This window comes from Scyliorhinus torazame, chromosome 22 (assembly GCF_047496885.1).
Source record: "Scyliorhinus torazame isolate Kashiwa2021f chromosome 22, sScyTor2.1, whole genome shotgun sequence".
Lineage (NCBI taxonomy): Eukaryota > Metazoa > Chordata > Chondrichthyes > Carcharhiniformes > Scyliorhinidae > Scyliorhinus > Scyliorhinus torazame.
In genome coordinates this window covers 101,417,134-101,438,518 of record NC_092728.1, presented here as the reverse complement: position 1 = coordinate 101,438,518, position 21,385 = coordinate 101,417,134, and the positions used below count along the sequence as shown (strand labels likewise).

Genomic DNA, 21,385 nt, shown 5'->3' with positions numbered 1-21,385 from the left:
ACGCTGTGGGTGCACCAGCACCGGGTGGAATGCAGCAGTCCAAAAAGGAGGGTCGCCACCACCTTCACAAGGCCAATTAGGGATGGGCAACAAAATGCTGGTCTTCCCAGCAACCACCCATGTCCAATGAAAACAATTTTTAAATTGTTCTGCCTTCAAACCTGCTGTTGATTCAGTCTTGGGCAGTTAGAAAAATACCGAAAAATAGAACATCACGGGGAGGAACTGCAACCCGGAAAGACTGGCTTCATTGGTGTAGCACCTGACTTTTCCCCTAATGTTTCACAGAATCGTAGAAAAGTTACACAGCACAGAAGGAGGCCACTCGGCCCATCTGTCCATGCCAGCCGGCGGACACCCAGCTGCCCTTACTAATCCCACCTTCCAGCACCCGCTCCATAGTCCTGCATCTTACACAACTTAAGGTGCAGATCCAGGAACTTTTTAAAAAGAGTTAGCCTCTACACTGTCCACCACTCAGGTAATTTTTGTGTCGTCTGCCCAGTCCCAATCGTGTTCCCCACGTGCACGTCCAAATCGTTAATAAATAGCACAAACAGTAAGGGCCCCAACACCGAGCCCAATTCATGTCCTTGGTTGAATAGCTCCTGAATTAACGGGATTGATTAAACACTCAGTATGGCATCTCATTGACATTGCAGGTTCCAATTCGGTTTGGAGGCCGATATGGAACGTGAATCAACTCCCTTTCACATTGACGTCCCTACTGAGTGAAAGAATCGTGCTTGATCTTCACTCAATTGTATTCATGGGGAACACATAGAGAGCTTTAAGTTACTCACTCCAACAGAGTGACTTTTCAAATCCATTTAGCCAAACAGTCTCCACAGCATTACTCTTTAAGCCAGCTTTAGGACACTGGAAGACTTCAAAGTTGTGTCATCTCGCCTCCTGGTTAGATATGAATGAGATTAATTGACCCAAGTTAAGAGGCTAAAGGATACTGGGAAAATGCTTTTCAAAATAAACCCCAAATTATCTGGGTTACATTTTACAACCTGGTCACGAGAGTGCAGTAAGCTGAATGATGCTTCTGCTCCCCATTGCTTATTTAGATGCTTTCTCTGCCAGATGAACTCAGTTAAACAAAGTCATATCTATAAAAGGTCGGAGAAAGAACAGTTGTCCAAGTATAAGGGCGGCATGGTGGCACAATGGTTAGCACTGCTGCCTCACAGCGCCAGGGACCAATTCCAGCATCGGGTGACTGTCTGTGTGGAGTTTGCCCATTAGGTGGATTGGCCATGATAAATTGCTACGTACTGTCCAAAAGTTGGGTGGGGTTACGGGGATGGGTGGGGGGCCCATGTAGGGCACTCTTTCTGAGGGTCGGTGCAGACTCGACGGACCGAATGGCCTTCATCTGCACTGTGGGGATTTAATGAAAACATAATTTGTTTTTGTGGCTAGCTTTAAAATACATGCTCCATTTATTTTCCCGCAAGGTGAATTTCTGTTGGATATGGTTCTATTAACAAGTAATCGGTCCTCAGGTATACACTCAGGCTGCAAGCGCCAACAAGCTTTTCAGGCACAGAATACAGAGTGCAAGCCTGACCCTCATTCAACAATCATATCATGTACAGAGAATTTGCAGTGCAGAAGGAGGCTCATCGGGCTGCACAGGCCCTTGGAAAGAGTACCCCACTTAAGCCCCACAGCTCCACCCTATCCCCTTTATCCCAGTAACCCCACCTATCCTTTTTGAACACCAAGGGCAATTTAGAATGGCCAATCCACCTAACCTGCACATTTTTGGACTGTGGGAGGAAACTGGAGCACCTCCCGGAGGAAACCCACGCAGGCACGGGGAGAACGTGCAGACTCCGCACAGACAGTGACCCAAGCCGGGAATCGAACCTGGGACCCTAAAGCTGTGAATCAACTGTGGTAACCACTGTGCTGGCCACATATGAACATGCAATTGCCACAGGGCTCACTTGAGAATATTCAGGGGAAGGATCCCTTGTACTCTCCTCCATCGCTGTCCCTATCTCCTCCCCCCCCCCCCCCCCCCCCCCAAAAATACTGCTTCAACCATCCGGTTGCCCATATCCCGTAAATGAATTAAAAAATGATTGTATTCCATATACCTTTGAACCAATGCAGTAACTAAAAATTTTCCTTCAGATTTTTAATTTACTTGACATTTTCCCCCCAATACTTATAAACTGCAGTACATCTCACCGTTCAAAATTTATTTGTAGCAACAGGACATCGACCTATTGGACACTACCACTTCAAGGGTTGGACCATGTAAATCTAATTGTTACTGTGCTCTGCCGAACCAGATACAGCGATTTGGGGGAAAAAGTGCTTGAAAGTGACACACCACATTTTGCACAGAATTTGCTTCCCGTGGCTATTTTGTTCCCCCTGCACCGCAAGTGTTCCGTCCGAAATTAAATGAGTACAATGCATTCATTCAACATCTAATTCTGGATGTGTGTGGATATTTCAGAAGTGCAAAAATATCACCTGCTGTGAATTACAGAAGACTTCAAGAGTGAGACTTCATAACAGATGATGGGAGGGGATGGAAATCAGGCGGAGGAGGTGGTTCCAACGCAGTTATGCATCATCAGGCAGGTCAAACTATATTTTGACTTGATCCTTGCCCATCATGGAGGCATTTTGAAGGACTAATTCAACCAACAGTGTTCACCAAAAGCAAACGACAATGAAACAACCGTTAAAAAAAACGACCCAGATTGGGTGGCGCAGTGGTTAGCACTGCTGCTTATGGCACTGACGGCCCCGAGTTCGATCCCGGCCCCGGGTCACTGTCCATATGGAGTTTGCACATTCTCCCTGTGTCTGCGTGGGTCTCACCCCCACAACCCAAAGATGTGCAGATTAGGTGGATTGGCCACGCTAAATTGTTCCTTATTTAGAAAAAAATATATAATTGGGTACTCTAAATTAATTTTTAAAAACAAACAAACCAGATGAACCACAAATGCGTCTCAGGACAAGCTGCTCTCTCTCGGAATTTATTGCCTCCGCCATTGAAAGTGAGCGGAGGTAATGTTTTCTCTCGTTTGTTAGTCTGTCTGTAACTAATATTTCAAGAATTAACGGATGTATATCAAAGAAACTTGGTAGATTGGGTATGGTTAGTCTGTGGCGGGGCGATTTTGATCTGGAATTGTTTTGAAGGCTCCTTTAAGATTAGGAGATGGGGCGATTATATTTCGAATGCTGTGGGTTGTTTTATTCAATAGGTTGCTAATTGTTTTAGAATGTTGTGGATTGTCTCAGCAGCTCTGGTGGGATTTGTCACAGCCATCACACTGCAATCAGAGTTTTCAGTGCATGTTGTTGGATGCCGCTTGGCCCGAAGCCGCCTCAGTGAGGTGGAAGCTCTTAGTGGATTTATTTTTGGAGCATTAAAAGTTACAGGGCATCCTGGCGAGGCTTTGCAAAGGCTATGTCCAAGGTCTTGGACACGCGGGTAAAGCCGAGTCTGGGGATAGCGATATTTGGGCTGTCAGATCCGCGGGTGCAGGAGCCGAAAGAGGCCGGAGTCCTGGCGTTTGCCTCGTTGGTAGCCCGGAGACGGCTCTTGTTAATGTGGAGGGATGCGAAACCCCCAAGGGTGGAGACTTGGGTCAGTGACATGACTGGGTTTCTAAGTTTGGAGAGGATAAAGTTTGCCTTGAGAGGGTCCTTTCTGGGGTTCTCCAGGCGGTGGCAACCGTTCCTTGACTTTCTCGCGGAACGTTAAATGAGGAGATCAACAGCAGCAGCAAACCGGGGGTGGGGGGGGGGGGATCTGTATGGGTTGTGGATAGATTTCTCTTGTAAATTGTAGTTATCCCACCTTGTTTTGTTAAGTTGTTAATTTTTTTTTTCTCGCTTAACTTTTTTTGGTAGTGGTTTTGTAAAGATTCTGTAAAACCTTGAATAAAAACAAGTTTTAAAAAAAAAACAAAGTTACAGGGCATCAACCAATTGTCATGGAAGAGTGGCACACTTGTAATAGCCCCGGGTTAACACTGGAGGTATGAGCCCTGCTGCATAACTTATTCAATTGCTCTCGTGCACATTTGTCCCCAGAACACGAGGTTTTCAGAACAAGAGACCCGTTAGGAACAGGAGGAGGATTTTGGTGCATCAACTGCTTCGCCTTCAAGGCTGAATTTTGATTTGCCGCAAATAAACTGCAGTATTTGGCTATTACCAGAACATTTCTTCGTCTTAAAATACAACAAAAACCTGCCAGAAATGAAAATTATGCAGAAGGTACAGCACAGAAACAGGCCATTCAACCCATCCGGTCTATCCCATTCTCTCGGCTTCACGTGAGCTTTTCCTTTAAAGTCGCCGAGCCTAGTTTCCTCTCCTGCTCCCTCTGGTGGCGAAGTTCACATTCTAACCACTCTCTGGGTGAAGAAATGCGCCCCACATTGCTGATTGGGTTTACTGGCGACTATGCTGAGGAGTTGGATGTAAACCACAAAACCTGCCTGAACAAGTCACTTGTCCGAAATGTGAACAACTGCAAAATAGACAAAGGAGTTCAGTCCAAATCTGGACTGAACTGCATTTCCTTCTGATCAACCTAATTGTATTTAAGGGACGAACTACTAGATATTTTGAAAAATAAGCAGGTAAATTTAAAGTACGAACTGGAATGTGTAACACAAAAATGTGAAAGCCAATAAAAACATTTAAAAAAAAAAGATATTTTGCAAATGAGGGTGCATTTGAAACTCACCGAATGGAATTCAGTTCAGCAAACCAATTGGCAGATTTGAAGCACCAAGTCTCTGGTTGTTTTGACCGTTCTAAATATCTTTCGCAAGTAATAAATCTGGGCCCATGTCGGAAAGAAAAGTTTTTTGAAGCAGCATAACTCTTTAATAGCTATTCCTGCAACGGTAAATATCCATTCCGTCTTCCCCTCACCAAACCGCGCTGAGAAAGCCGTTGCTAACTACCTCAAAGATCCGGGAATCGACGGAATAATTACTTACAGGGGCGGTGCGTCAAAACAAAGATCGCTTCAAAACTCCACCCGAGCCTTGGCATGTCCAGTGTAAATATTTGTTACCTCTACCTGGCCAATAGCAGCTGCCTGCAGCCAGTTAATATTTCTGACTGTGCTGCGAGGCAAGGTCATTTGTTTTGGCGAGGTGCTGGAATATTTGCTGAATAACCTGACGGATAAGTTTCAGCTCCCGGGAGGCAATGGTCGCAAGAGAAGCGCGATGAAGAAAGAAGCATCTCAGAAGACGAAAGACCGGGGGGGGGGGGGGGGGGGGGGGTGGAATACAACTCACTGAGACAGCTGTGCAGTTTGGAAAAAAAGGAATCACTGATTAATGCCTCTGCGCCCTCAGTGGCCAGGTTTACTTATGAAATATCCTGGCTGGACCCTGCATAAGCTAAAACTGTGCAAAACAAAATGCATTTTTCATTCCGAATATCGTGGGGCCAGCACGGTAGCACAGTGGTTAGCGCTGTTGCTTCGTAGCTCCAGGGACCCAGGTTAGTTCCCGGCTTGGGTCACTGTCTGTGTGGAGGCTGCACGTTCTCCCCGTGTCTGCGTGGGTTTCCTCCGGGTGCTCCGGTTTCCTCCCACAGTCCAAAGATGTGGTTAGGCGGATTGGCCATGATAAATTGCCATTAGTGTCCAAAAAGGGTAGGTAGGGTTACAGGGAGAGGGTGGAGGTGTGGGCTTATGTAGGGTACTCTTTCAAAGGGCCAGTGCAGACTCAATGGGCCAAATGGCCTCCCTCAGCATTGTAAATTCTATGATTCCATGATCAAACATCACAGAAGGAGACCTATTTCTAGGTTTTATTGCTTGTGATTTTAAAAACCTAATAATTACTCCTCAATTTACTCCTCAATTTTCCACCTCTGATAGCTATTATCCAGCTGAAAAACCACAGAGGAAGGGTCATTCTTCCAAATGCATGAAAGACCTGCCGCGTGGGCAAAATTATTTTGTCCTTTATATGCCTTTGTCAAAATCACAGGAAATATGAATCCAAGAGGACCCGCTCCAGACACTCAATTTACCGCGGATTAATGTGGAGATGATGGAACATTGAAAACTGAACGATCCAATTCAGGTCAGGGTGATATCATTCTAATCACTGTAATGTAACTCACTGGTAAGAGGGGAATGGGAAGAGAAAGGATGCGAGCAGGAGAGAGAAAGCTGGAAGGGTGCAGAGAGTGGGGGGGGGCACAGATGGAGGGGGCACAAGAGGGAGGGTATGGAGGAGCACAAAGGGAGGTCACAGAGGGCGCCCCCAGTTGTAGGGCACAGAGGGGCCCCCCTCAGAGGAAAGACGCAGAGGGGCTCCCCCACAGAGAGGGCGCAAAGGTGGCCCCATAGGGAGGGTGCAGAGGGTGTCCCAGAGGGAGGGTGCAGAGGGTGTCCCAGAGGGAGGGTGCAGAGGGTGTCCCAGAGGGAGGGTGCAGAGGGCGTCCCGGAGGGGGTGCAGAGGGCGTCCCGGAGGGGGTGCAGAGGGCGTCCCATAGGGGGTGCAGAGAGCGTCCCAGAGAGGGTGCAGAGAACATCCCAGAGGGGGTGCTGAGGGCGTCCCAGGGCTGCAGAGGGCGTTCCGGAGGGGGTGCAGAGGACGTCCCAGAGGGGGTGCAGAGAGCGTCCCAGAGGGGGTGCAGAGGGATCCCAGGGCTGCTGAGGGCGTCCCAGACGGGGTGCAGAGGGCGTCCGAAGGGGGTGCAGAGGGCGTCCCAGAGGGGGTGTAGATGGCGTCCCAGAGGGGGTGCAGAGGGGGCCCCAGAGGGAGGGTGCAGAGGGCGTCCCAGAGGGGGTGCAGAGGGGGCCCCAGAGGGAGGGTGCAGAGGGCGTCCCAGAGGGGGTGTAGAGGGCGTCCCAGAGGGGGTGTAGAGGGCGTCCCAGAGGGGGTGCAGAGGGCGTCCCAGAGGGGGTGCAGAGGGCGTCCCAGAGGGGGTGCAGAGGGCGTCCCAGAGGGGGTGCAGAGGGGGCCCCAGAGGGAGGGTGCAGAGGGCATCCCAGAGGGTGCAGAGGGGGCCCCAGAGGGAGGGTGCAGAGGGCATCCCAGAGGAGAGGATGCAGAGGGCGTCCCAGAGGAGAGGATGCAGAGGGCATCCTAGAGTAAAGAGTCCCAGAAGGGGTGCAGAGGTCGCCCCAGAGGAGAGGGTGCAGAGGGGGCCCCGGAGGGAGGGTGCAGAGGGTGTCCCGGAGGGAGGGTACAGAGAGCGTCCCGGAGGGAGGGTGCAGAGGGGGTCCTAGAGGGAGGGTGCAGAGGGGGCCCCGGAGGGTTGGCACAGAGGGGGCCTCGGAGGGAGGGTGCGGAGGGAGGGTGCAGAGAGCGTCCCGGAGGGAGGGTGCAGAGGGGGTCGTAGAGGGAGGGTGCAGAGCGGGTCCTAGAGGGAGGGTACAGAGGGGGCCCCAGAGGGTTGGCACAGAGGGGGCTCCGGAGGGAGGGTGCAGAGGGGGTCCTAGAGGGAGGGTGCAGAGGGGGTCCTAGAGGGAGGGTGCAGAGGGAGCCCCGGAGAGTTGGCATAGAGGGGGCCCCGGAGGGAGAGTGCAGAGGGGGTCCTAGATGGAGGGTGCAGAGGGGGCCCCGGAGGGATTGCACAGAGGGGGCCCCGGAGGGAGGGTGCAGAGGGGGCCCCGGAGGGATTGCACAGAGGGGGCCCCGGAGGGAGGTTGCAGAGGGGAGCACTCGCAGGGAGTGTGCAGAGGACAACCCCAGAGGGAGGACGCTGAGGGGTGCGCAGGTAGGTTGGATGGGGAGCTTCCAGAGGACATAGACGGTGGCCCCCCCAGAGGGAGTGGAGGGGAAAAAGAGGTGAAAATGTACGAGGGAGTGGGGGTGGAGGACAATAGGAATATGGGGAAGTGGAGGTGGAGAAGGACAGAACATGAGATGGGGATGGGCATGAAGAGATGGGGCTGGATCAACACAGGAGAAGAAACGGGTGGTTTCCACAAAAGCGTGGATTTTCAGTGCAGAATAATGTTAGGGCCTGCAAGAGGAGCCTGGATTCAATCAGGAACCGAAAAACAATTAAAATGAATCAATGAGAAACAGGACAAAAAGCAATCTTATGGACAGCTGGAGCCAGTTGACAAAATAGTCTGGCATAAGAAATCCTCAGAGTTCTTAAACTGTGTATTGACAACTTAATGGTTCTGTGCATGCAATAGCTCTTTTATACCGTTTTCGAGATGGATGTTTCTGTCCAAAACAACTTCTATTCAATGTTCTAACCCTTGCTTTCTGCTCCTTCAATTACCACCTTTCCATAGTTATCATCAGATCAAAGCAGCCATCCCCTCCACATTCATTTTGACTATTACTCAATATTTTCACTTTTGTTACTGATTCTCTGTGAAACGTGTGAAACTGAAGTGGAGAGGAGCTGTGAGCGACTTTTCTCATCATTCCCTACACGCAGGACACGTCTCTTTTGAGAGGATGGGCAACTGAGCCTCACCTCGGCCTTTGGCCAAGGCAGCTCGCGACCTGACACAAGGGGGTAAATTCTCCCTCCACCATTCTCCATGCAGTGTGCTAAGATTACGAGTCTACCTTGCACGAATTCAGGGGTACAATGCCACATTCTGAGAGTGGACATTCTTTGTGCATTTGCAACGATTCTCAGATCTATCCATTGGTCAGGAAGGATAGACGAGGCTAATTTTTTTTCCTTCACTTCACCTTTTTGGAATTTTGGGCAGCACGGTAGCACAGTGGTTAGCACAGTTGCTTCACCGCGCCAGGGTCCCAGGTTCGATTCTCTGCTTGGGTCACTGCCTGTGCTGAGTCTGCACGTTCTCCCCGCGTCTGCGTGGGTTTCCTCCGTGTGTTCCAGTTTCCTCCCACAAGTCCCGAAAGACATGTTTGTTAGGTGAATTGGACATTCTGAATTTTCCCTCTGTGTACCCGAACAGGCGCTGGAATTTGGCGACTGGGGGATTTTCACAGTAACTTCATTGCAGTGTTAATGTAAGCCTACCTGTGACACTAATAAAGATTATTATAAAGGTTATTATTAATTTAAATTAAGTTAATCAATCTGGAATCGAAAAACTGGCCTCAGTAATGGTAACCATTGTCGATTGTCGTAAAAACGCAGTCCTTACCCCGACTGGCCCACCTGTGACTCCAGACTAACAGCAATGTGGTTGGCTCTTAACTACCCTCTGAAAAGCCTCTGGCAAGCCACTCATCTCAAGGGTAGTTAGGAACAGAAAACAAATGTTGCCTTGCCTGCGAGATTCACATCCCATGAAAGAATAAAAAGTAAGATCATTTGAACTCGGGGAAACGGGGGATCAGTGCCAGAATTTGTAGATGATACCAAAGTTGTGGGGAGTGGACGAGGTGCGATTAATTATGTGGTGGGCTGCACCAAAGGAAGACGAAAAGAAGACTTGCCGAGTGGGCAGAACAATGGCAGCTTTAACAGGATGGGGCAGAAACGTGCAACAAGTGGATGGAACGTAGTACAAAAGGTTAGCTGAGGCAGAGGGGACGATCACCCATATTTATCCCAAGACTTCCTTCCAAAATATTCTCAACCGGACAAAGGCCCAGAATGACAGGGATTTTTTTTATTTTTGAGCGCGAGGGAGGTAAAGACAACCTGGGAGAACATCCATCCGTCTGTTGCATTAGCAACCTGTAAAAGCAAAGCCGATCAGGCAAATAATGGCTCAAAAATGACTTGTTCGCATTTTTTAATCCAGTCAGGTAATGCTGTGGAGACCCGGGTTCAAATCCCACCACAGCAGATGGTGAAATTTGGATACAATAAAAGTCTGGAATTAAAAGTCTAATGATGACCATGGAACCACTGTCCATTTTCGTACAAACCCATCTGGTTCACTAATGCCCTTTAGGGAAGGAAATCTGCCGTCCTTACCTGGACCTGACCTACATGTGAATTCAGACCCACAGCAATGCGATTAATATTAAGGAACATAGGAACAGGAGTAGGCCATTCAGCCCCTCGAGTCTGTCCCGCCATTTAATGAGATCATGGCTGATCAGTGGCCTAACTCCATAAACCTGGCCTTTGACCTGTATCCCTTAATACATTTGCTCAACAAAAATCTATCCACCTCAGTGTGGTGAATGTATTCACCTAATGCATGAGCTGTCTGTAGGATACTGTAACCTATGACCTGGAAGTGGTGATACGAGCTACTTCCAGGTACTGTACTGTAACTCCGGTGGGCTCCGCCCTCACCGGGGCCATATGTAGACCGGCCACCTGTGGGTGGCACTCATCTGTCCAACTGACTCTGGCTAGGCAAGTTCATGATTAATAAAGCCCAATGTTCACTCGCTCTCTCGGTGAATTGACGGTACATCACTCAGACTTCAAACGGACAACTGTTCTGACCTCAACTACCGTTTCTGGGAGCGGGTTCCAAACCTCTGCCACCCTTTGCATGAAGACATGCTTCCTACCATCTCTCCTGAATGGTCTTGGCCCTAATTGCCCCAATTTGTTGCTTGGAGCAGAGGTGAATCCTTTGTTCTTGCAAACGGCAGAAGATTGATTTAAAAATAAGGGGTCGCCCATTTCAGAGGACGAGGCAAAAGATTTTTCTCTCAGAGGGTCATGGCTCTTTGGAAATCTGTTCCTCAAAATGCAATTGAAGCAGAGTCTTTGAATGTTTTGAAGGCGGAGCTAGATAGATTCTTCCTCAACAAGGGGGTGAAGGTTATCGGGGGTATGCGGGAGTCAGATCAGCCACACAATCTTATTCAATGACAGAGCGGGCTAGAGGGGCAGAATGGCCTCCTGCTCCGAATTCACATGTTCATATGTCAATCCTGGAGGGTGGGTAACATGACCTCCAAGCAGAAGCAATTCTATTTTAGTAATATTTGTGTACTGAAGACATATTGGACCATTATCAGCCATGTTTGAATGGTGGAGTTGACCCGAAAGGCCTTACTTCCGCTCCTATGTCTTATGGTCTTATTATCCCTATTTTAGTGGCACATTAACTCATTTGTTCGGAATCCTCAATCAAGCAGTAGGCAGAGAAACATAATAATCAAATATATTGAGTATTTTGTGACCTATAAACCTCGAAGACAAGCGTACAATGGCTTGCAGCTCAAATGTTTCAGCTGGTTAACCGGTGGTGATCTTAAAACTCAAACTGTAATTAAAGATGGTTGTCCACCCACGCAAAAGTTACTGGGGTTAATCCGCAGTCCATTATTGGAAAACAGGTAGTTTATCTGTTCAATCGTGATCAGCAACATCGAAGACAAGCTTATGCAAAATTGAAAGCCTCTACGTGGCCATTGAAGTTTACCCTGAACATTATTTGTGTTCTCGTGAATTCAGGTGGCTGTGCCATGATCACGGTGAGTAAATGGAGTTGAGATACAAATTAGACATGATCTGATAGATCATGGGGAACAAGCTCGAGGGGCTGAATGGCCTACTCCTATTTCTACACCTCCCCAATCTTTGCAATACATGCAATCATTCACCTGCAATTATCAATAGCCTACTTGAACCATTGTGATTGTTGTGGAAATTGTTATATTTGACATTTGTGGCAGTGATGTTATTAAAAACCCTGGTTTGAAATACATACAGTGTAAAGCTGTAATTAAGAAGTCATAAAAGGGAATTATTGATTTTAACCATTTACTTGTTTACAGAGAGATGGCTAACGAAACACTGTTGTGATTACTAGAGATTCCCTGGAGAGTAGATAATTTATGAAGGATTGCATTTAGTCCTAGCTAAGCAGGTGATGGAACATCTTAGCGAGATACAGATGATGTAATTACTGGGAGGAGCCAGATCTGTCAGTAGTTTTACAAGTTGAACAGCAGTTTTCAGTAGGATTCGAGTCTGACAAAACAGAAGGATTTTCAGGTTGTTCCTAAAAAAGGTCTCTCTCTCCAAAGGTCTGCACAAATAAGCAAGTGACCGGTTTTGTTCATAGTCTTTATGCGGCATTTGAACTATGTTGGGTTACTTAATTGAAATTAGTGTCAGTGTACATAGTAAGTTGAAGTTTTTCATTTTATTTATGAGCTGTTTCTTTGATGTTAATGTGGTTCATTGTTTAACATAAAAGATGACTATTGGTCAGAGCCATCGTTCCTGGGATGAAGCAACTTTTCCTCACAGTTCTACAAATAAAATGTTATTTGGGGTTCTTGTCAGGTATCCTAACTGAACAAAATTGGAGAAAGGCAAGATGAATAGGTGGGAAAGACATCAGTAAGGTGGGATTAGGAAATATCCTTTACCTTTTAAATGTTGTTTCTAAAAATTATCTGTTTGGCAAACTGCAGCTTCTTGAGTGTTGTTGGAGCTCCACTCAGCCTGACAAGTGGAGAATATTCCATCACATCCCTGCTTGTAAATGGTGGACAGGCTTTGTGGGGTCAGGAGGCAAGTTACTCACCACAGAATTCCCAACCTCTGACCTATTTTTGAAGCCACAATATATATGTTTCTATTTTTTATAATATTGAGGGCGGTGTGGTAGCACAGTGGTTAGCATTGTTGCTTCACAGCGCCAGAGTTCCAGGTTCGATTCCTGGCTTGGGCCACTGTCTGTGCGGAGTCTGCACGTTCTCCCCGTTTCTGCGTGGGTTTCCTCCAGGTGCTCCGGTTTCCTCCCACAAGTCCTGAAAGACATGCTTGTTCGGTGAATTGGACATTCTGAATTCTCCCTCTGTGTACTCAAACAGGCGCCAGAATGTGGCGACTAGGGGATTTTCACAGTAACTTCATTGCAGTGTTAATGTAAGCCTATTTGTGACAATAAAGATTTATTAATTTAGAGTACCCAATTCATTTTTTCCAATTAAGAGGCAATTTAGCGTGGCCAATCCACCTACCCTGCACATCTTTGGGTTGTGGGGGCTAAACCCACGTAAATACAGGGAGAATGTGCAAACTCCACACGGACAGTGACCCAGAGCCGGGATCGAACCTGGGACCTCGACGCCGTGAGGCAGCAGTGCTAACCACTGTGCCACCGTGCTGCCCTCAATATTTATATGTTTCTGTTCAACAGTGACCCATAGGATGTTGACTATGGGACATTCAGCGATGCCAATGCCATTTAATGTCATCGGGGCATTGTTGGAAATGGTCATTACCTGAAGCTTGTCTGGCATAGTAAATAAATAAATGCTTATATACGTTGGTTGGGTGTCAAAAAACAAATGCAAGGATCAGTTTGCCTACCATTGGAGCCACTTGAACTCTGACATCACTGGCATCCACCAATGGTAACGATGCATTGGGACCTTGCTTGTCTGCCGAGCTTGCTGTATTCCCCTGATACTTCTTGATCCTTAGTTGTCCAGCCCAGGGCAGTTTTGCTGTGTTCTTGAGTTCAGTGGTGTGGTGTTCACCGGCTACGTCTCCGTTTTGGTCCTTGAAGATTGTAAATCAGATTAATGGTAGATTTTGTAATAGATCTCAAAAGCTTTGGCATCAGTATCTTAGAAAAATTAAGGATATAATCTTCATTAGTTCGCAAGTAGGCTTACATTAACATTGCAAAGAAGTTAGTGAAAATAAAATACTGAACCACCAAAGAGAAATTTAGCTCCCTTAAACTCCTGCGTAAGCCCAAGTCCTGAACTTTAAAAGTAGCTCCGCATCTCCCAATGGGTCGCACGAGGAAAGCAATTGACCTCTAAGTGACCTTCTCCAGATGTAATTTCAAAACTACGAACTACGTGGTATTAAAGATCCTTAAAGGCCTGATTGAGGGGATACAGGTGCTGCTGATATAGTTCCCGACAGCGCAAGGGGTCCAATTGAAAGAGTCAAGTGGGCTTTGAAAGACAACTCTCAATTTATTTTTGGAATTAGCAGGATGTGGGTATTGCTGGGTATTGTGCACATCTCTGGTGATGGTGAGCCATATTCTTAACTACAAACAAGTAAGTTTGCTATGTCGTATTGCACAGCAGTTAAGGGTCAACCACATTGGTGCCTGGAATCACAAAGGCCTGACCATGTAAGCAGGGGAGACTTCCTTCCCTGAAGGATATTAGTGAACAGGATCGCCTTTAAGACAATCATGCATCATTCATTGTCAACATGACAAATAGCAGCTGTTTTTATTGCTAGCGGAGAGATGTGTTACAGCAGCCTTTCCTCCTTCACTCCTCAGGACATAGGCAAAAATACAAAATTTCCAATGATCGCAAAAATAGCGAGGAGAGAAAAAAAAGATTGCTGCCAAAGAATCCTTTGAAATTGTCCTGAGAAATGCAAGATGAAAAGCTTCTGCAAAATGTCTCTTTTCAGCAATATTCACGTTCTCTACGACTAGTTTTTCTTTTACTCCAGATTTTAGTTAACTAATAGAATTTACATTCCTTAGCTACCGTGGTGGGATTTGAATTAATGTTCCCAGATCATTAGTCCAGGCTTCAGGATACTGGTCCAGCAACTTCACAAGTATTCTACCACACATGTAAAACTGTTCTGATTTAGCAAACTCAAACCATGCCAGGCTTTAATAACATTCTCCCGCCTCCACGGGTCACATAAGTGTGCCTCAGGACAATCCCTCATCTCTCATTCTGAATTCCAATTTTTGAGAAGATCTTCCCATCATGGTTTGAATGAAAGTTACTAAAACTTCCGGCAGCATTTAGTATATTCAACACCCGGATCACTCTCCCTCGCTCCTGGTACTTCCCATTTCTCACCCACCTTTCCTACAGGCATCTCCTGAAAATTGTCTTAATGAAATTCTAGATTGACTTTCCGTGCTTCCTCTTTGAGACTTTCCACCAAAATAAATCTCCTCACCTTCTCTGGAGGAAACTTGACCACATCCATGTTCTCCATGCTGCAATGAACCACGATTCTTGGTCGTGCACCTAAAGCAGGGCAACATCAAAAAGAAAACAGGTGAGGTGTATTCAAAATAACGTTGAGTCATGGACTTACAGTAACAGAGCTTCCACGTAGCAGACTGCACAAAACAAATGTCTGATTGGAAAAAAAACACTGCTGCTCAGTAAAAGAATTGATTATTGCATCTGCCATATGCAGCTCAGCTAACTGGGTGATTCTCGCCGTTCACTGCTAGCAACTCTTTAATTTCTTTTCAATTCTTGAAATCGCTCAATGTTTTTTTCATTCCCAAACTATATATCCAAAATATTTGATCTCAATGCTCCACCCTTCTACAGTGATGGTAGTTTGTCCTTCTGGCATCATATAATTCCTGCAGTGTAGAAAGAGGCCATTGGGTCCATCCAGTCAGCAGGGACCCTCCGAAAGAGCTCCCTACCGAGGCCCGATCCCCGTAATCCCACCTAACCTGCACATTCCTGGACACTGAAGGGCAATTTAGCATGGCCAATCCACCTAACCTGCACAGCCGGAGGAAATCACGCAGACATGGGGAGAACATGGGCAGCACGGCAGTTAGCACTGCTGTGTCACAGCGCCAGGGACCTGGGTTCAAATTTTAAGCTTGTGTGACTGTGTGGGGTTTGTACATTCACCGCCGTGTGTGTGTGGGTTTCCTCTGGGTGCTCTGGTTTCCTCCCACGGTTCAAAGACATGCAGGTTGGGTGGATTGGTAATGCTAAAATTGTCCCTTAGTGTCTAAAGGTTAGGTGCGGTTATGGGGATAGGGCGTTCTTTCAGATGGACAGTGCAGACTCGATGGGCAAAATGGCCTCCCTCTGCACTCTAGGGATTCTATGAACGGGAAAACTCCACACAGTCACCCAAGGCTGGGATCAAACCCGGGTCCCTGGCACTGTGGAACAGCGGCGCTCACCACTGTGCATCATTTCAGTGTGGACTTAATGCCAGCCTCGGTTATTCTTCAATCACCCTCATCTCAGAAAGAGAAATTCAACGTCGTACAGGTGTGACAGCTTTCTGTTGGGTGGGTTTGTGCGCTCTGCTGGATTACTCGAGTAACAATGGCAGCAGGGAATACAATCTTGCATTTCTACTGCCTGACCTCAAGGCTTCCCAGAGTTGTACTCACTGTGGCAATGTAAGAATGCAGCAGGCAATTTTGTGCCCAGCAACATTCCACAATAACAATGTGATTAACGACCAAATAATCTGTTAGTTGAGGGGTAAGCAGAGAGGTTCCCTTTTCTCTAGTGGGAAGTATTGTCGTGGAATCCTTTACGTCCAACTGAGGAGGTAGGCGGTTTAACATCTCATTTCTTTTTTTTTTTTAAATGGCATCTCCAACAGTGTGGTACGCCCATTGTACTGCACTGGAGTGTAGGCCCAGGTTTTAGACTCTCTTTTATTACATTTCTGTATCATCTTTCATTACATTTCTCTGTGTGTTTTGATATACTGCGGAGTGTAATATGTGTTACTCAATCCTTGGCTAATGAAGAGGTCTTCTGAATCTCGATAAAGAAGACTCGAACTCGTCCAGTAGTAACAAAATGTTTACTGAGCAACTATAACAATGAGCTCTTTACTTTAACATTGATATTAGTGATAAGGTTAACAAGATCTAGTAACTATGCTTGGCTACACTAACCATGTGAACTAATCTGATACTCCTGTGTCCGGCCCTCTAGTGATCATCTGGTGCTACTGATTACACCTTATGTACATGCACATACAGAGATCACTACAGGCTCAACACTCTGGAGAGGGACTTGAATCTTCCTGATTCAGAAGTGAGAGTGCTGCCCTGTGAGACACGGCTGAAAACAATAGGAGAAAGCTCTGTCCACCTCAGTACAAAGAAGGATTTCAGGTAATATAAAAGGGAACTGTTAACTAGACGCCAATTTTCTGCCAGACCTGGCCAAGATCAGTCGCAAATTGTAACAGCTGAGTGAGTGTTGGTTAAGTTACCATTCAGTCCCCAGGCTGATAAACAATCCAGGATGGTGTTGGGCTCTCAATAACATGCTCATCAATGCCATTGACAAGGGTATTTGCTCCAAGTGAATGAATTTAGCTGGGATGGAATTGCCAACATGCTTTTTTGGATTCATTTATCATTTCAGCGAAGTTGTGTAGTGGCACAGGAGGTGCCTTGCCAATAGCAATCAGGAACGGAGCAGCCTACATTTATTGATGAATTCCTCTACTTTCCAAGTGTCTAATTTGTTCAGCTGTAAAGGCGGAAAGTGTCTAATGCCCACGAGAGATCGGGAGGACCGTGTCTCAGAGCTTTCAGCATGACGCTGAATGCAGATTCATCAAATTCCTGAACGCACTACACCATAACGAATGGTCAAACCATTGAGAATAATTTAAACTCCAAAGCCTGTTCATTAGGGAAACTAATTACACGGACTGGGGTAAAATCCACTAGTCTTAGGCAGGATTTGGGGGACAATCCACATCCTCTGCTGTGGCTCAGCAGGTACCATAGAATTTACAGTGCAGAAGGAGGCCATTCGGCCCATCGAGTCTGCACCGACCCTTAGAAATAGCACCCTGCACAAGCCCACACCTCCACCCTATCCCCGTAACCCAGTAACCCCACCTCACCTTTTTGGACACTTAAGGGGCAATTTAGCATGGCCAATCCACCTAACCTGCAAAATAAATAAATGGTATTGACTTTGAACGAACTAACTGGTGTATCGGCTCTTTGATCAGTATTCGGGTTTGAACCTTGTGGCGGTATCGAAAGATATCTGGCGACTCTAAAACAAACGTAATTAGGATTAAGGAAGGCGACCATATTGACCACCATATTTAGAACCAAATAAATAGAGCAACAATGTTAATAAACATACAATGCAGAAGGAGGCCATTCGGCCCATCAAGTCTGCACCGACCCAATTAAGCCCTCACTTCCACCCTATCCCAGTAACCCCACCTACCCTTTTTGGACACTAAGGGGCAATTTAGCATGGCCAATCCACCTAACCTGCACATCTTTGGACTGTGGGAGGAAACCGGAGCACCCGGAGGAAACCCGGAAGGATGGAGGGGTTCTACAATTCATGGGCGTTATTCATTCTGCACTTTCGAGAATTGGATCACATCGAACATTAGGGGTGTTGGGGGCTGGGAGGATTGGGGGGAGGGGGGCTGTGTGTGTTAATGGTGACTATGGGTGACTCCTGATTCCTTTTTGTCATTTGTTTATGTTAACATGCGGGCCAATGTCTGGGGTTTGGTGGGAGGATGGGATTGTTGCTATTGATATGGGGATTGACATTACATTCGTTACTGATTATTGTTTATCGTTGGGTGTAAATTTGGGAGAAAATGTGAAAAAGGAGGAGAATAAAAAAAATATTTTAAAAAATAAAAATGTTAAGACTGCTCTGTCCCGGATTGCTACTGGCAAAGCACCTCTGTGGGCAGCACGGTGGCGCAGTGGGTTAGCACTGCAGTCTCACGGCGCCGAGGTCCCAGGTTCGATCCCGGCTCTGGGTCACTGTCCGTGTGGAGTTTGCACATTCTCCCCTTAATTGGAAAAAATGAATTGGGTACTCTAAATTGATTAAAAAGAAGAGAAGGTGGCGCTGCAGTCCGTGTGGTGTAGGTACACCCACAGTGCTGTTGGAAGGGAGTTTCTGGATTTTGGGGCAGCATGGTAGCCTTGTGGATAGCACAATTGCTTCACAGCTCCAGGGTCCCAGGTTCGATTCTGGCTTGGGTCACTGTCTGTGCGGAGTCTGCACATCCTCCCCGTGTGTGCGTGGGTTTCCTCCGGGTGCTCCGGTTTCCTCCCATAGTCCAAAGATGTGCGGGTTAGGTGGATTGGCCATGATAAATTGCCCTTAGTGTCCAAAATTGCCCTTAGTGTTGGGTGGGGTTACTGGGTTATGGGGATAGGGTGGCGGTGTTGACCTTGGGTAGGGTGCTCGGTGAGCCGGTGCAGACTCGATGGGCTGAATGGCCTCCTTCTGCACTGTAAATACTATGATAATCACTGCACAGTACAACTGAAATGATAAATGAAGCCAAAAAAAGGTGGTTGGCAATTCCATCCAAGCTAAATTCATTCACCCGGAGCATGTAAATGGCAGCAATGAGCATGTTATTGAGGGCCCAACACCATCCTGGAGTGTTTGCTCTTTATCAGCCTGGGGACTGAATGGCAACTTAACCAACACTCAAAAGTGCAACATTGGCTGTAAAGTGCCCTAGGCTGTCCAGAGGATCTGAAAATCATAACTGCAAGGGATTTGTGGCCAGACCGTTGAGGTGATGAAAGGGGAAAGTTCCTTTGGGTAGTAAGTCGGGGTTGGCAGAATAGCTGCAGAGGGATTTCCCTGGAGCAGAATCCTGAAAATCAGCGCCCGTCCTGGTCTTGATCTCTCCCGTCTCCCCCACCTTCAGTGGCGATCAGCAGCTTAGTGTGTGAAGTATTATGGAAGTACTCTGTACCGCACTGATTTACAAAATCTATTGCAGATGAATAAAGCTCCTAACTTGAAGTAGTAAGATTGAAAATGCAAGAGTACCCAATTATTTTTATTTCCAATTAAGGGGCAGTTTAGCGTGACCAATCCACCTATCCTGCGCATCTTTTTGGGTTGAGGGGGGGGGGGGGGGGGGGGGGGATGACCCACGCAGACACAAGGAGTGTGTGAAAACTTCACACGGACAGTGACCCGGGTCCTCAGCGCCGTGAGGCAGCAGTGCTAACCACTGCACCACCCTCCTTTTGGAAACAAGTTGTCACCCAAACAGTTTGTGATTGGCAGAAGTCACATGGAACAGGAGTGTGACACTGTAGCAGTTATGTCACTGAACTAACGAGGCAGAGATCCTGAACACAAACCAGATCCATGCTACGTGGCTCAACTTCAATGCCCTACAAAGATATCTTAACAAAAAAAGGCACTCAATCTTACTTTCAGAGCAACTGGGGACAGGTAATAAATACTGTACAGACTTGCCAGTGGCACACTTGCCCAGAGAACAAAGAAAATAGTCACAGCTATCCGACAGTGATATACAATCAGTATGAGATAAATAACTAATAGTGAACCAATGATATAATGTATGATTTGGGCGATCTGGGTCCATTCTCTGCTTTACGATTCATCCAGTTAGAATCGTCTGAAAATGGCTAAAAATAAAAAGTACTGTCCATATCATGCTAGAAGAATGTCATCCATTAGAATCACACTTAACATTCTCACTCCTGTGTTTCTCTACTAATTGTCTCCCTTCTCAGAATGCTAATTGGTTCTGAGCTGTCGGTGACAATAGTCCTCTGAACCACACTCCTTCTTGCAAGAGAACCTGTGCAGTGACTAGCTGCAAAATAGGAAGAACTTGCATTTATATAGTGCCTTCCTCGACCTCGACGTCCCAAGATTCTTCCTAGTCAATGCAGAAACCTTTGAAGTGTGTTGTAATCCGAAAAATGTGGCAACAAACTCACGCACAAACCTCCAAGGCCATAAATAACCTGTTAATTTGTCGTGTGGTACAGAATGCCTTGGCCGGCATGGTGGCACAGTGGTTAGCACGGCTGCCTCACTGCACAAGGTTTAATTCCGGCCTTGGGTGACTGTCTTTGTGGAGTTTGCACTTTCTCCCTTTTGTCTGCGTGGGTTTCCTCTGGGTGCTCCGGTTTCCTTCCACAGTCCAAAGATGTGCAGGTTAGGTGGATCAGCCATGCTAAATCATCCCTTAGTGTCCAGGGATGTGCAGGTTAGGTGGATTTATGGGAATAGGGTGGTGGAGTGGGACACTGTAGGGGGTTCTTTCAGAGGGTCGGAGCAGGCCCGATGGGCCAAATGGCCTCCTCCTGCCCTGTTGGGATTATATGGGTTTGGAATCTGATGGAGCTGGCTTCCCGACATCAATACACCATCACTCAAACAAAAAGTATTCACAAAGCAGGTTCATGTGGGCACCTCGAAATGAAAAGCTGTTATTAGAGAAATCAAGTTTAGAAAAGACCTGGATTTGCTCTTCGAAGCCAATGTGGAAAAGTTCAGGCACACTTGATCAAAGCAGCTTTTTATAAAGTTCATAAAGTTCTTTTTTTTTCCAAACATTAGGAAAAATGCAGATCCCCAAATGCAGCACCCCCCCCCCCCCCCCCCCCCATCCCCATCCCAAGTCACTTCCACATTGAGCAGGTTAAAGTTGTGAATAGGAAATCTCCAGACATAAAACTTGCATAGAAGCCAGGCTGAACAGCAAGTTGCTGCCTGAACTTACTGACCCAGGAGTTTCTGCTTTACGTACCTGTTGCCAGTTTGTGTGTTCAGTAATGCTGCCATGTGAAAAAACTAAATCTGCAGTTGTCAGCAGTAGTCATCCCCCCACTCCCCCCCCCCCCCCCCCCCCCCCCCCCCAGACGTCCATCAACAAAAGCGACACGTGGCATAAATCTGGCAGAAACACAACTATTCCAAAGCTGAAAGGTGCTGCCCACCTCGGCCTTTGACTCCAGCTACTG

At 47.0% G+C, this 21,385-nt stretch overlaps 1 protein-coding gene across 7 annotated transcripts in view; it reads right to left on the bottom strand.

Annotated features, from left to right (window-relative positions):
- LOC140399277 (G-protein-signaling modulator 1-like) overlaps positions 1-21,385 on the bottom strand; it is a 386,887-nt gene that overhangs the window by 17,238 nt on the left and 348,264 nt on the right. For all 7 annotated transcript variants that reach the window (XM_072488747.1, XM_072488745.1, XM_072488750.1 and 4 more), the window contains 2 exons: positions 14,806-14,876; positions 13,219-13,410 (listed from right to left, as the gene is read on the bottom strand). In XM_072488747.1, the coding sequence (XP_072344848.1) occupies positions 13,219-13,410; positions 14,806-14,876 (263 nt within the window). The remainder of the gene's footprint in view (positions 1-13,218; positions 13,411-14,805; positions 14,877-21,385) is intronic.